At 51.2% G+C, this 14667-nt stretch overlaps 1 protein-coding gene across 2 annotated transcripts in view; it reads left to right on the forward strand.

Moving 5' to 3' along the window:
- The window catches only part of NUP188 (nucleoporin 188), a 71157-nt gene extending 57095 nt beyond the window's left edge, over window positions 1-14062 (forward strand). For both annotated transcript variants that reach the window (XM_033193321.1, XM_033193317.1), the window contains exons 28-44: window positions 132-201; window positions 609-676; window positions 1074-1269; window positions 3881-3958; window positions 4280-4365; window positions 4909-5054; window positions 5364-5545; window positions 8356-8556; window positions 8716-8808; window positions 9887-10045; window positions 10391-10528; window positions 12165-12239; window positions 12321-12548; window positions 12663-12794; window positions 13044-13117; window positions 13233-13362; window positions 13486-14062. In XM_033193321.1, the coding sequence (XP_033049212.1) occupies window positions 132-201; window positions 609-676; window positions 1074-1269; window positions 3881-3958; window positions 4280-4365; window positions 4909-5054; window positions 5364-5545; window positions 8356-8556; window positions 8716-8808; window positions 9887-10045; window positions 10391-10528; window positions 12165-12239; window positions 12321-12548; window positions 12663-12794; window positions 13044-13117; window positions 13233-13362; window positions 13486-13662 (2233 nt within the window). In that variant the 3' untranslated portion in view covers window positions 13663-14062. The remainder of the gene's footprint in view (window positions 1-131; window positions 202-608; window positions 677-1073; window positions 1270-3880; window positions 3959-4279; window positions 4366-4908; window positions 5055-5363; window positions 5546-8355; window positions 8557-8715; window positions 8809-9886; window positions 10046-10390; window positions 10529-12164; window positions 12240-12320; window positions 12549-12662; window positions 12795-13043; window positions 13118-13232; window positions 13363-13485) is intronic.
- The last annotated feature ends 605 nt before the right edge of the window (window positions 14063-14667 follow it).

Raw genomic sequence — 14667 nt, forward strand, 5'->3', positions numbered from 1 at the left:
ACTGACTTATCAGACACATTTTAGGATTGAGACTGGTAAAATATGAAGTGACCGCCAAAGGGAGCTTGAGAGAGGAGAAAAGGACTGTGAGAGGGAAAAAGTATGATTTCAAACATTTATTTCCTTTTTAGACCCAAGTTTTGGGAAAATTTAACCAGTCCGCTGTTTGGAACCCTTTCTCCTCCCTCTGAAACATCAGAGGTAAGCTGTGGCAGAGGGCAGGATGGTGGCTACAAGTCCCTGGGAGGAAAGGCTGTGGGCTGTGAGATGGGGCCGTAGACAATGATACCTCCCCTAATTAAACAACAGAATGTTCTCTTCACTAGAAACGTCTTTGTCAGGGAAGTGCCTGCTTTCTGACCCTTTGATGTCTTGCTTTGGGAAGGAAAGTGGTTTGCGTTGGTGGCTCTGTGGTCTTCTCTGTTCAGTTGGAGACATTGTGGACCTGACGCTTCTGCTCTTGCAAGTCAGGCCATTCACATTCAACAGGGGTTGTACTAACTTGTTCTGCAAGTGTTGGGCCTCTGCTCTGTTCACCGTTGGATATACTGGGGGAGATTAGTGATCAGAGATGTGATTATTGCCTGTTCTGCTCTCTGTCTCCACAGCCCAGCATCCTGGAAACCTGTGCCCTCATCATGAAGATAATTTGCTTGGAGATATACTATGTGGTTAAGTGAGTACTTTCCCCTCTTGAGATTTTAACTGAAGGTTGGGGGAGTGGGAGTTGGTGGCCTACCACTGGGTGCATGGCTGGAAAGAGCCAAGGCAGAGGAAAGAACTGGTTTGGAACCATTCATGGAGGCCAGTGTGCTGTGTCCCTAGCCAGTCCACTGATGGCATTTATGATTGTCAGAAAGAGTTATTGTGAAACAAACTCCATGCAACTCAGATTTTATGGAGGAGGAATCCTGGAAAGGCCTCAGCCTAACCCACACGTTGGAGGTGTCCTGGAGCTGGTCTGCCTTTAAGCCCACGCGAGGTTGTTTTCTCTGCCTCAGCAAGGGTCTGTACCCATTATATTCCCATCTACTTTCAAAACCTAACTGGAGGTTTTTTTCTTGACACTATAGGGGTTCATTAGACCAGTCGTTAAAAGATACACTAAAGAAATTTTCCATCGAGAAACGCTTTGCCTACTGGTCAGGGTATGTCAAGTCATTGGCAGTTCACGTGGCCGAAACAGAAGGCAGCAGCTGCACCTCCTTGTTAGAGTACCAGATGCTGGTGTCCGCCTGGAGGATGCTTCTCATCATTGCCACCACTCATGTAAGACCCTTTTGGGGAGAGTTTTCACTTTGATACTTTACCAATGATGTGTTGAGATACCTAGCAGATACAGCTCCTTGTGAGGAAGAATTAATCAGGGTTTATCCCTGAAAGCTAAACTGTAATAGGTTCTATGCTGAGAAATTGGGGCTGTAGGGTATTTGAGGGTGTTGCGTCCAAGAGACCATTAAGAGAAGTGCAGAGAAGTGATTTGAAATCCTTTCAGAGTTCCTAAAGCCTCCTATACCTCCCTTGGGCCTCGGCTGGGTCTTAACTGCTCCCTGGCTGCAAATGCCTCTTGTGCAAAGGCATAACTGCCTTCTTGTGCTGTGTACCTTGTAGACGCTAGGTCAATAAGTACTTGTTGACTAATCAGCAGGAAGCTGTGACAGCTGCAGCAGCACCCTCTCTAAAAAGCAGTTTGTCATTGGTTCTAGAAACTGCATTTCCTGGTCTTAGAAAAAGAACAAAGACCATTGTCTCTGTACTCTGTCTACTGGGAGTTGGTTTTGAGAGAGAGATAACATCTGGAAGAAATGCATTGTTCTTGGCTTTTTTGTGGTTTGACACCATCACGCTGTATCATAAGGACTTGGTATTGAAGTGTTCTTCCTTGGGGTATCCAGATTTTTTTTTTTTCTTGAGACGGAGTCTTGCTTGTCTCCCAGGCTGGAGTGCAGTGGTGCGATCTCGGCTCACTGCAACCTCTGCCTCCCAACTTCAAGCCATTCTCCTGTCTCAGCCTCCCAAGTAGCTGGGATTAAAGGTCACCACACCCGGCTAATTTTTATATTTTTCGTAGAGACGGGGTTTCACCTTGTTGGTCAGGCTGGTCTCGAACTCCTGACCTCAGGTGATCCACCAACCTCGGCCTCCCAAAGTGCTGGGATTACAGGTGTGAGCCACCACGCCCGACTCAGATTAATGTTTAGACTTCATGAACAACTTCAGCTTGATAGATGCCTCCTTGTTCCTAGCACCTCTTACATCTGTGAGATTTGTTTCCTAGTGCCAGACTGCCCACATGCCTGGAGCTTTGAGCCTAGAAGGGGCAGGTTTGTGGCTACTCTTGCTGTGGCATAGTGGTTTTGGACCCCTAAGACTCCATAACACACTTAAAGGCTCACCCGTCTTTGATAATGGTTAATTCCCCGGGGTATAAGCTTTATGTCACCTGCCGTTTAGGCTCTAGTTAGGCAGCAGTTCTTGAATTGTAGCTCTCAAAAATCCCACCATCCTCTTTCCCCCAAGGAAACCTATCTGACTCTCTCTCTCTCTGACCTGTCTACCTATGCAAAAGAAAAGAAAAAAAAAGAGAAAGAAACCTGACTAGGTCCAAGATGTTGGTCACCCGTTCATTCTCTTAATGGCATTAGTGGAATGCTTCCAGGCATTGGGATACAGCAGTCAATAAGGCAGATAAGATCTTTGATCGCATTGAGATTGCCCTATGATGGAGGAGGTAAATTATAAACCAATTCACCACTTAAAAATATGGTTTCAGATAGTGATAATTTGCTGTGAAGGAGATAATTCAGGTGCTGTGGTAATGAACACATGAGATAGAAGTAGTCAGGGTGACCTTCTCTGCGTGGTGATGTCCCAGCTGAGAGCTGAGTGTGTGAAGAAGACTTCCAGGCGGAGCCCGTGGAGGAGAGAAGTCTAGGCAGATGGACTTGCAAGTGCACAGTTCCAGCAGTGGAAAAGAGCTTGATATGTTCACGAAAGAGGCAAGCAGGGCTGGACTAGAGTGAGCACAGATGGGACTGATACTACAGTCAGTTGGACCAGATCCTGTGGGGTCTTTGGACCATGTTGAAGAGTCTGGTTCGCGTTTCCCGGGCACTGGAAAGCCTTTAAAGGATTCTAAGCAGAGGGAGGACAGAGTCTCAAAAGAGGAGGTGAAACTGGGCTTGATTCTGACCGTTTCTAAGGGTCGGCAGAAGAATAGCAGGCCTTCAAGCCCTATTTTACTTTATCTTTTAGGGAACAGGTTCTCACTCTGTTGTCCAGGTTGGAGTGCAGTGGTGCAGTCACTGCAGCCTCAACCTCCAGGTCTCATGTGATTGCCCCACCTCAGCCTCCTGAGTAGCTAGGACTACAGGCATGCATCACCATACCCAGCTAATTAAAAATTTTTTGTTGTTGTTGAGATAGGGTCTCATCATGTTGCCCAGACTATCAGCCCTATTTTATTTTATTTATTTAAGACGGAGTCATTTGTTGCCCAGGCTAGAGTGCAGTGGCACGATCTCAGCTCACTGCAACCTCTGCCTCCTGGGTTCAAGCGATTCTTCTGCCTCAGCCTCCCAAGTAGCTGGGACTACAGGTGCACCCCACCATGCCCAGCTAATTTTTGTATTTTTAGTAGAGACAGGGTTCCACCATGTTGGCCAGGATGGTCTTGATCTCCTGACCTCGTGATCCGCCCGCCTCCCAAAGTGTTAGGATTACAGGCATGAGCCACCATGCCCAGCCTGCATAAGCCCTATTTTAAATCAGGGAGACTGATTTTACCAATGGCTGATTGCCTAGCAGAGGACCCCACTTTTCTTGGCCTCTAAAATCTGGGAAACTTTCCCAGCTGAAACCTTTTTCTGTTCTTTTACAGGCAGATATAATGCACCTGACTGACTCTGTGGTGCGTCGCCAGCTCTTTCTTGACGTGCTTGATGGAACCAAAGCATTAGTAAGTGTGTCTGGGAGATTTCACATTTCTCCCAGGGAGGTTGTCTTTGAAGTCAAATAGCAGAGCTCATGAGTCTGCCAGCCAGCTGCACAATTGGTCAGGTCAGAGGGCTCAGGTTGACCTGGAGGCCCGAGGCTGTAGCGGGTCAGCAGAGCTCTGCTGCTGCTATGCCAGCCCTGGCCTCTCGCCCTCCACCCCACCCCTGTGAGCTCACTGCTGGGGAAGAAAGGCAGTGAGGCCAGAGGTGCCCTGTGGATGGCATGCGAGTCTTGCCACTGTGTCTTGCCACTGACTTCTGACTAGTGTCGTGTCTCCTTTCAGCTCCTAGTTCCAGCCTCAGTGAACTGCCTTCGCCTCGGCTCCATGCAGTGCACTCTGCTGCTTATCCTCCTCCGGCAGTGGAAGAGGTGAGCCTGTGCCAGGAGAGGCAGAGGCCCAAGGCCAGAGCCTTCTTGTCAGTGCCTGCTTGCCTTCCTGAAGGAGAGAACTAGTGGGTGGAAGCTAGGCTGGTTTTCCATGTTGAGGAATGGGAGTGACATAGCAGAGAGGAGGTGAGGCACACTGGTGGGTATCCTGAGACGGAGCAGGGGCAGTGTATGGCCTTTTATGAGGCATTTTGTCTCACTCTCTACCCCGTATTCTTTTTTTTGAGACAGAGTCTCACTCTGTCGCCCAGGCTGGAATGCAGTGGTGCGATCTCAGCTCACTGCAATCTCCACCTCCTAGGTTCAAGTGATTCTTGTGCCTCAACCTCCCTAGTAGCTGGGATTACAGGTGTGCGCTACCATGCCCGACTGATTTTTGTATTTTTGGTAGAGATGGGGTTTCACCATGTTGGCCAGGCTGGTCTTGAACTCCCGATCTCGGGTGATCTGCCCGCCTTGGCCTTCCAAAGTGCTACAATTACAGGCGTGAGCCACTGCCCCTGGCCCACCCAGTATTCTTTCTAGAGAGTTAGGTTCTGTGGATGAAATCCTTGGACCCTTGACGGAGATCCTGGAAGGAGTGTTGCAGGCCGACCAGCAACTCATGGAGAAGACTAAGGCCAAGGTGTTCTCAGCATTCATCACAGTGTTGCAAATGAAGGAGATGAGAGGTGAGGGGCAGAGGCAGGGGGAGCAGCAGCTGCAGTCTGCCCACCCCTGCTGACAGCCGGGCGGGGCTTCCTTCACCTTAGGGCCACATGTTTCTTCTGGGCCCTTTTGAGTTTCCAGTCTTGGAATTCTTAACCTCAAGAAGGCTATGTTTTTCTCTCATGTGTCTCTCCCTCCTCTCCCACTGGACAGATGCTGTCCCTCTTAGCACCCTACTACATCCCTAGCCCCCTGTCTAGGAAGGAAACCTTGGTGTACAGTGAGAGTTGGCCTGGTGAGCATGACAGCGTCCCTCCCTATCTATTCTGCAGTAAGTGACATCCCCCAGTACTCCCAGCTGGTGCTGAACGTCTGTGAGACCCTCCAAGAGGAAGTGATTGCACTCTTCGACCAGACCCGCCACAGTCTGGCATTAGGCGGTGCCACCGAGGACAAGGACAGCATGGAGACTGACGACTGTTCTCGGTCCCGGCACAGGGACCAGCGTGATGGGGTGAGAGAGTGCCCTAGAAGGCCATCCATCCTTTCCACTGCCCACCAGCTCTGTGCCTGACTCTGGGGATAACTAGTGAGTAAGACAAGACAGTCGCTGCACTTCCGGAGTTCACGGCCTGGTGGGAAAGGTTAATAGACCAGACACTGCAGAAAAGCAGAGGAAGCCCATTGTACTGCAGGAGAGACGTGCGGGGAGTCCTTAGTCTCACTTCTCACTTGATCTGGGACTTCGGTGCCTTTTCAGCAATGCCTTAGGGATTGTAGCGGCAGGCAAATGCAGGGGCAGGGAAGATTTGGGCAGTGAGAAGAGTACCTGGTCAGCTGTGGTTAGAATTGTCCAGTGACCTGAAGAAAGGCTAGCATGAGCATAGGAAAGTGAGGACCGAGGAGCTGGGGCTGGATGATAGCAGCTTCATCAGGGTCTTTGATTTGGATCCAAAGTGAAATAGGAAATGATGTAAAAGGCTTTTTTTTTTTTTTCTGAGACGGAGTCTCGCTCTGTCGCCCAGGCTGGAGTGCAGTGGCCGGATCTCAGCTCACTGCAAGCTCCGCCTCCTGGGTTCACGCCATTCTCCTACCTCAGCCTCCCGAGTAGCTGGGACTACAGGCGCCCGCCACCTTGCCCGGCTAGTTTTTTGTATTTTTTAGTAGAGACGGGGTTTCACCGTGTTAGCTAGGATGGTCTCGATCTTCTGACCTCGTGATCCGCCCGTCTCGGCCTCCCAAAGTGCTGGGATTACAGGCTTGAGCCACCGCACCTAGCCTGTAAAAGGCTTTTAAGCAGGGGAAAAAATTGATCTGATTTTTACTCTAGAAAGATCACTCTGGACTTAAAACTCCGGGCCTCAAGCCATCCTCCCATTTCAGCCTCCCAAAGTGTTGGGATTACAGGCGTGCTCAAGAAAGATCACTCTGGATGCAGTATTGAATAGTATTTTTCAAACTGTGGGATCATGACCTATTAGACGGTCTTGAAAGTAGCACATTTTGTTAGAACCAGCATTTTTTTTTTGAGACAAGAGTCTTGCTCTGTCACCCAGGCTGGAGTGCAATGGCGTGATCTGGGCTCACTGCAAGCTCCGCCTCCCAGGTTTACACCATTCTCTTGCCTCAGGAGGATGCCTCCTGAGTAGCTGGGACCATAGGCACCCGCCATCATGCCTGGCTAATTTTTTGTATTTTTAGTAGAGACGGGGGTTCATCTACAGGATGGTCTTTTTTTTTTTTTTTTTTTTTTATTATACTTTAAGTTCTAGGGTACATGTGCATAACGTTTATATCATGTATAACTCCCCAATGCAATCCCTCCCTCCTCCCCCCTCCCCATGATAGGCCCCAGTGTGTGATGTTCCCCTTCCCGAGTCCAAGTGATCTCATTGTTCAGTTCCCACCTATGAGTGAGAACATGCGGTGTTTGGTTTTCTGTTCTTGTGATAGTTTGCTAAGAATGATGGTTTCCAGCTGCATCCATATCCCTACAAAGGACACAAACTCATCCTTTTTTATGGCTGCATAGTATTCCATGGTGTATATGTGCCACATTTTCTTAATCCAGTCTGTCACAGATGGACATTTGGGTTGATTCCAAGTCTTTGCTATTGTGAATAGTGCCGCAATAAACATACGTGTGCATGTGTCTTTGTAGTAGAGTAATTTATAATCCTTTGGGTATATACCCAGTAGTGGGATGGCTGGGTCATATGGTACATCTAGTTCTAGATCCTTGAGGAATTGCCATACTGTTTTCCATAATGGTTGAACTAGTTTACAATCCCACCAACGTGTAAAAGTGTTCCTATTTCTCCACATCCTCTCCAACATCTGTTGTTTCCTGACTTCTTAATGATTGCCATTCTGACTGGTGTGAGATGGTATCTCATTGTGGTTTTGATTTGCATTTCTCTGATGGCGAGTGATGATGAGCATTTTTTCATGTGTCTGTTGGCTGTATGGATGTCTTCTTTTGAGAAATGTCTGTTCATATCCTTTCCCCACTTTTTGATGGGGTTTTTTCTTGTATATTTGTTTGAGTTCTTTGTAGATTCTGGATATTAGCCCTTTGTCAGATGAGTAGGTTGCAAAAATTTTCTACCATTCTGTAGGTTACAGGATGGTCTTGATCTCCTGACCTTGTGATCCGCCTGCCTCGGTCTCCCAAACTGCTGGGATTACAGGCGTGAGCCACTGCGCCCGGCCTTTATTTTTTCTTAAAGTAGAATAAAATGTTTAAGAAAATATCACTGTGCTTTGTGTGATGTTAATTAGGGTAGGTATTATTAGTGAAAAACTGTAAACGTGTACATGAGGGTACAGTCTAAAAAGTCTTTATGACTGTGGGTCATGGCCGAAAAGAAATTTGAAGGGCCACTGGTATAAGGATAGAGAGGATGGAGCAGGACCATTTAGGAGGTGGGTGCAGTAGCAAGGCAAGAGGTGGCATTGGGCAGGGCCGTAGAGGTCCCTCAGACTCCATGTGGCAGAGTTGGTTGGAGTGCCCAACGTGAGACAAGAAGTGGCACTGACAAGGGTGGTGGCAGTGTGGGAGGTAGGAGGGAAGAGGTGGGGGTAGCTCCAGTCAGTTTAGGGTTGGTCATTACAGTGGCTGCAGTTGCTGCTGTTCTTTGAGAGCTGGACACAGGAGAGGGGCAGGGTGGGAGAGAGTGCGCATTCTGTGTTACTCAAGTTCATTTGGCGATGTGCGTAACCAAACAGGTCTTGGGCAACCAGGCAAAGCTGCCTGTCATCATCCTCTTCCTCCTCCTCTTCTTCTTCCCCTTTTTACTCATCTTTGCCCCTGGGCCCCAACAGGTGTGTGTCCTGGGCCTGCACCTGGCCAAGGAGCTGTGTGAGGTAGACGAGGATGGTGACTCCTGGCTGCAGGTGACCCGCAGGCTCCCCATCCTACCCACCCTCCTCACCACCCTAGAGGTGAGCCTTCGCATGAAGCAGAACCTGCATTTTACTGAGGCCACATTGCACCTGCTTCTCACCCTGGCTCGCACTCAGCAGGTAGGAGGCCAACCCGAAGGCAGGAGGGAGCATCCTTGCTTGCCTGGGTGGGTTCTGACAATCCCAGAAGCTATGATCTAGCCTGAGATCCCAACCTACCCTGGGCTGGGCAGGGCAGGGGCAGGCTCCATCTCATTCCCTGTCTTTCCCTCCTCCCAGGGAGCCACAGCAGTGGCTGGAGCTGGCATCACCCAGAGCATTTGTTTGCCCCTTCTGAGTGTGTACCAGCTGAGCACCAATGGCACAGCACAGGTAAGTGTCAGGAGCCTGCCAGGAGGCCCAGCCTGGCCATCTTAACAGTTCCAGTTGAAAAGTGTCCTTCTCTACCTTTCCCTGGAAGTTGCTTTTCTCTTAATGGCCTAATATACTGATGGTGAAGAATCTTCCCTGCCCCCAGGCGGATCTCTAGCAAGAGAAACTCACCACTAAAAGGCACTGCCTGGCCGGGCGCGGTGGCTCAAGCCTGTAATCCCAGCACTTTGGGAGGCCGAGACGGGCGGATCACGAGGTCAGGAGATCGAGACCATCCTGGCTAACACGGTGAAACCCCGTCTCTACTAAAAAATAGAAAAAACTAGCCGGGCGAGGTGGCGGGCGCCTGTAGTCCCAGCTACTCGGAGGCTGAGGCAGGAGAATGGCGTAAACCCGGGAGGCGGAGCTTGCAGTGAGCTGAGATCCGGCCACTGCACTCCAGCCCGGGAGACAGAGCGAGACTCCGTCTCAAAAAAAAAAAAAAAAAAAAAAGGCACTGCCTTTGGGCACTGCCTCTGGGAGATGGGATGGATTCTTCCCGTTGCAGGTGTGAGGAAGACTAAACCAGTTAACATATTCCTGGGGCCAGGCCTCTAGCCAAGGCAGCTGTCCTCTCCTGTCATTCCCAAAGACAAGTGTGTCATTGTGACTTCTCCACCCCTGCACCAGCAGACTAGGACTGGGAGAAGGGAAGTGGGTGGTTTGGGGGCTTAATGGGGCCTCAGCACCCTGCCCTCTGTGTCCCTTGGTTATTTCTAGTTTAACAGATACCTCCTAATTTCAAAAGAGTAGTCTTCACCTGAACCTCTCACTCTCATGAGGGTGACATGTCCACGTTCGCATAGCTCGTCAGTGGCACACCTGAGTCTGGAACCCTGGATCTTGTATCTCAGCCTGGTGCTCTTTCCTTGCATCTGCTGGCCTTGGCCCCTTTCTGGCCCTGGTTGCCAGGCAGTGACTGTGTCTATTCTGGGAAGTCTTTTCCTTTCAGCACAACTGGGCTGCCTTAGTTGCTGTACTGCAAGGAGGTCCTGCCTGTCAGCAGGGTTCCTGAGCTTGTCTGCTGTTTGTGTCTTAGACACCTAGTGCCTCTCGGAAGTCCCTGGATGCCCCCTCTTGGCCAGGAGTCTACCGCCTGTCCATGTCCTTGATGGAGCGGCTGCTCAAAACTCTGCGCTACAACTTCCTGACTGAGGCCCTGGACTTCGTAGGTGTCCACCAGGAGCGGACCTTACAGGTGAGGGGCTGCCTGCATCGCAGGGGTGGGAGTTTCGGGGTAAAAAGGGTTCTGTGCCATTCATGGGGCAGGTGGGTATGGAGCCTGGGCCTCAGTAGTAGAGGGTTGTCGATGCCTTCATTTCTGAGATGCTCTAAATACTCTGCTGGCTCACTGGCCAGCCAGTCTGCTGAGGGATGGCAACAGTCTCGGGTCAGAATCCTAGTTGTACCACGGAGCCATTTCTTGAGTTGCCACCTCAGCATTTGGGGGCCTGGGACGTTTCCTCTCCACAGGAGGGCAGGTGTGGGTATGTCACGTCCCTCAGCCATCCCCATCCTTCGCTGATGTCTCCTTTCCTCCCAGTGCCTCAACGCGGTGAGGACAGTGCAGAGTCTGGCCTGCCTGGAGGAGGCAGACCACACCGTGGGTTTTATTCTGCAGCTCTCCAACTTCATGAAGGAGTGGCACTTCCACTTGCCTCAGCTCATGCGTGATATCCAGGTGGGGGCCCCGGATGGTGTCCTGGAGTCTGGAGTAATGCTTGGAGACAGGGAGGCTGTGAGCTCTCACTGGGGCACCTCTAGTGAATTGCAGGATGTTCCTGAACAGGGGCTTTTCCCTTGGGGAACACAGGGTTTGGTGTCATGTGCTTACTCTGGCTAAATGTTTCCTTTCATAGTCAAGGGTAGCCATGTAGATTAAGAACTTGTACTTTGTCAGTTAGGTATCGGTTCAGATCCTTTAAGAATACACCTGGGACCAGGCGTGGTGACTCATGCCTGTAATCCTAGCACTTTGGGAGGCAGTCAGGAGTTTGAGATCAGCCTGGCCAACGTGGAGAAACCCCGTCTCTACTAAAAATAGAAAAATTAGCTGGGCACGGTGGTGTGTGACTGTAATCCCAGCTACTCAGGAGGCTGAGGTGGGAGAATCGCTTGAACCTGGGAGGCGGTGGTTGCAGTGAGTCAAGATCGAACCGTTAACACTCCAGCCTGGGCGACAGAGCGAGACTCCCATCTCAAAAAAAAAAAAAAAAAAAGGCTGGGCGCAGTGGCTCACGCTAGTAATCCCAGCACTTTGGGAGTCCAAGGCAGGCGTATTACAAGGACAGGAGCTCAAGACTAGCTTGGCCGATATGGTGAAACCCCATCTCTACCAAAAATACAAAAATTAGCTGGGTGTGGTGGCACACGACTCGTAGTCCCAGCTACTCAGGATCAGGAGGCTGAGGCAGGAGAATTGCTTGAACCAGGAGGCGGAGGTTGCAGTGAGCCGAGGTCACACCACTGCACTCCAGCCTGGTGACAGAGCAAGACTCCATCTCAGGGAAAAAAAAAAAACTGAACAAAACCAAAAAAACACACACACCTGGAGCTGGGAACCAACTGGAGAAGGGGTGAAGAACGAACACAGGCTCCAGAGCCAGGCAGGCTTCTCTCATCTGCTGGTTGTATGACCTTGGCCAAGTCACTTCAGTTATTTGTAACCTTTTATTCTTTTCTTATAAAATGGAATCAGCCATAATCCTCATCTTCATTTTATTTATTTATTTATTTATTTAGAGACAGAGTTTTGCTCTGTCGCCCAGACTAGAGTGCAGTGGCGCGATGTCGGCTCACTGCAAGCTCCGCCTCCCAGGTTCATGCCATTCTCCTGCCTCAGCCTCCCGAGTAGCTGGGACTACAGGCGCCCGCCACCGTGCCTGGCTATTTTTTTGTATTTTTTAGTAGAGACGGGGTTTCACCATGTTAGCCAGGATGGTCTCAATCTCCTGACCTCGTGATCCGCCCGCCTCAGTCTCCCAAAGTGCTGGGATTACAGGCGTGAGCCACCGCGCCCGGCCTCATCTTCTATTATTTTAGGACCTTATAATATACAAGGCACCTAGCTGGGTCCCAGTGAAACAGTCAAGTCCTGAGCCCTGCTGGCCCCGAGTTTGTAGCCCTGAGTACTTAGTGGCTATAAGGGCTTTAAAGCTGGAAAGTGGCCAGGGGAGCATGAGGGAGGGAGGGAGAGAAGAGCAGCAGCGAAGTGAGAAGAGCGCGTGGGTGTTACGTGGAGGGCTGTTGGGTTGGGCAGGTTGGGTGACTGGGCTGTTGACAAGAGAATCCCCTCATCTTTCCTATGTCTCTCCCAGGTCAACCTGGGTTACCTGTGCCAGGCATGCACCTCCCTCCTGCACAGTCGAAAGATGCTGCAGCATTACTTACAGGTAAGCGTCCTATGCCCTGAGGGGCTGGAATACCTCACTGTGGCTTCCTGAGCTCCACCTTCATTTCTTGACTCTCCCTAGAACAAAAATGGGGATGGCCTCCCCTCGGCCGTTGCCCAGCGAGTCCAGAGGCCACCGTCTGCTGCTTCTGCTGCCCCCTCCTCCTCCAAGCAGCCCGCTGCTGACACAGAGGCATCAGAGCAGCGGGCCTTGCACACAGTCCAATATGGCCTTCTCAAGATCCTCAGCAGGACGCTGGCAGCCCTGCGCCACTTCACCCCAGATGTCTGCCAGATCCTGCTGGATCAGGTACCGGCCGTCATCTTTTCGGCACCACCTCCCCTAAAGGCTCTGCTTTGCTGTGCACTGAGAGCTACCTGGGGCCTTAACTGGGTCCTGGATGGCTCTTGACTTTTCTTGCAGTCCCTGGACCTTGCTGAATACAACTTCCTGTTTGCCCTGAGCTTTACCACTCCCACCTTTGACTCCGAAGTGGCCCCCTCCTTTGGGACCCTTCTGGCCACAGTGAATGTGGCCCTCAACATGCTTGGAGAGGTAAGTGGGTTCTGTCACTGTGGGCTCCTCCCCCAGCCCGCCACTTCCAGCCAACCTTGGGCATGATACCTAGCCTCCCGAGCCTGCTCCTCTCCGTAAACTGAACATGACAGCACCTCTGAGAATTACTGTGAGGATTAAATGAGGTAAATGATGAAATTTGTTTAGTGCAGGGCATGCAAGTAGGAAGCTCTCAGTAAGTGGGAGCTGTTCCTGTTGTCTTAGTTTTTTACCCTTGCTTCTCTTCAGCTGGACAAGAAAAAGGAGCCCCTCACCCAGGCAGTGGGGCTCAGCACACAGGCAGAAGGGACCAGGACGTTAAAGTAAGCGCTCTTTCTGAGATTTGATAAGGGGCTGGGGAAGTCATGGGCCCACTATTCTCAGGCTTGGCCAGCCTGGCCCTCTGTAGCAGTGCCAAAAACCTGCCTCTCCTCCCAGGTCCCTCCTGATGTTTACCATGGAAAACTGCTTCTACCTGCTCATCTCTCAGGCGATGCGGTACCTTAGGGACCCGGCTGTGCATCCCCGGGACAAACAGCGGATGAAGCAGGAGCTCAGCTCTGAGTTGGTATGGATGGATAGGGAGGGTTGGGCCAATAGGCCCAGAGCCCTGTGGGGTCCCGGTAACCCCCAAGGGTCGGAAGAGTGGCCAGATGTGCTGAGCCTCACCAAGCCACTTTTTTTCTTGTAGAGCACGCTGCTCTCCAGCCTCTCGCGCTACTTCCGCCGGGGAGCCCCCAGCTCCCCTGCCACTGGTGTCCTCCCCTCGCCGCAGGGCAAGTCCACCTCTCTCTCCAAAGCCAGCCCTGAGAGTCAAGAGCCTCTGATCCAGCTAGTGCAGGCATTTGTCCGGCATGTGCAAAGATAGGGCAGTGCTGTGCTGCTGTGCTGCCTACCTACTCCTCTCCACCAGCCTATACCACACCCTGGCTGTCAGGGCCTATACAACGGAGGGCACCTTCTGTCACCCCCTCCCCGAGTAGCCACTTCAACCACCTACCCACTGATGTTATTTTTATACTAGATGAAGAGGTCAACAGCAGGCATGGGGAGTGGAGTCTTCTGTGCTTAGGCCCTCATGCTGCAGACGCCCCCAGAGGAGCATTCCTTCCCTTCCATCATTCCCCACAGCACGGCCAGCCAGGGGAGGCGGTAGCCCAGGAGAGGGCTCTATGCACGGGTTTCAGAATCTGTTTTCCATGCTCTGTCCCTGCAGTTTTGGTAATTCTGTGGTCTATTTATACAAATATTAAAATCCTGTTTATAGACAGCTGTGTCATAAATATTTAACTTCAAAGCCCAGGGATGATAACCTGGCTTTCAGAACCTAGAAAATTCCCCTGGCCAGGCGCCTAGGAGTGGGGCTGCAGCCTCAGGGAAAGGCAGGTATTGATGGATGGCCAGTTCACCAGCATCTCCTCATTCCTGTCCATAGGCTGAGGGTTAGGCTGAGTGGGCGCTGCTCCCTTCCTTGGCCTGCCCTGGTTGTGTCCTTGGCCCTGCTTTCGTTGGCCCAGTGGGCTGAGCTCATCCCTGGGTGAGCCTTTCTTGAAGCTCTGTGCCTTCCTACTTATAGCCCGGTTCCCCTGTCAACCCCATCCCCTCTCCAGAAGCCCCAACAGTGGGGCCTACTAGCTGTTGGCCTTCTCAGGACTGAAGTCAGAATGCCAGGTCCTGCTAGGGGCCATCTAAAACACAGCCACCACTTAGGGTTTCTAAAATCAGGCTGCCTGGGCTTCATTCCCTGCTCAGCCACTTGCCAGCTGTGGTTCCTTGAGGAGGTGACTGTCTTGCTGATCTCATCTGTGAAATGTGGACACTGAGGATGGCATGAGAACCCGTGGCACAGGGGCACATGCTGGGCAAAACGCCC

Source organism: Trachypithecus francoisi, unplaced genomic scaffold, assembly GCF_009764315.1.
Source record: "Trachypithecus francoisi isolate TF-2019V2 unplaced genomic scaffold, Tfra_2.0 Contig01585, whole genome shotgun sequence".
NCBI classification, from domain to species: Eukaryota; Metazoa; Chordata; class Mammalia; order Primates; family Cercopithecidae; genus Trachypithecus; species Trachypithecus francoisi.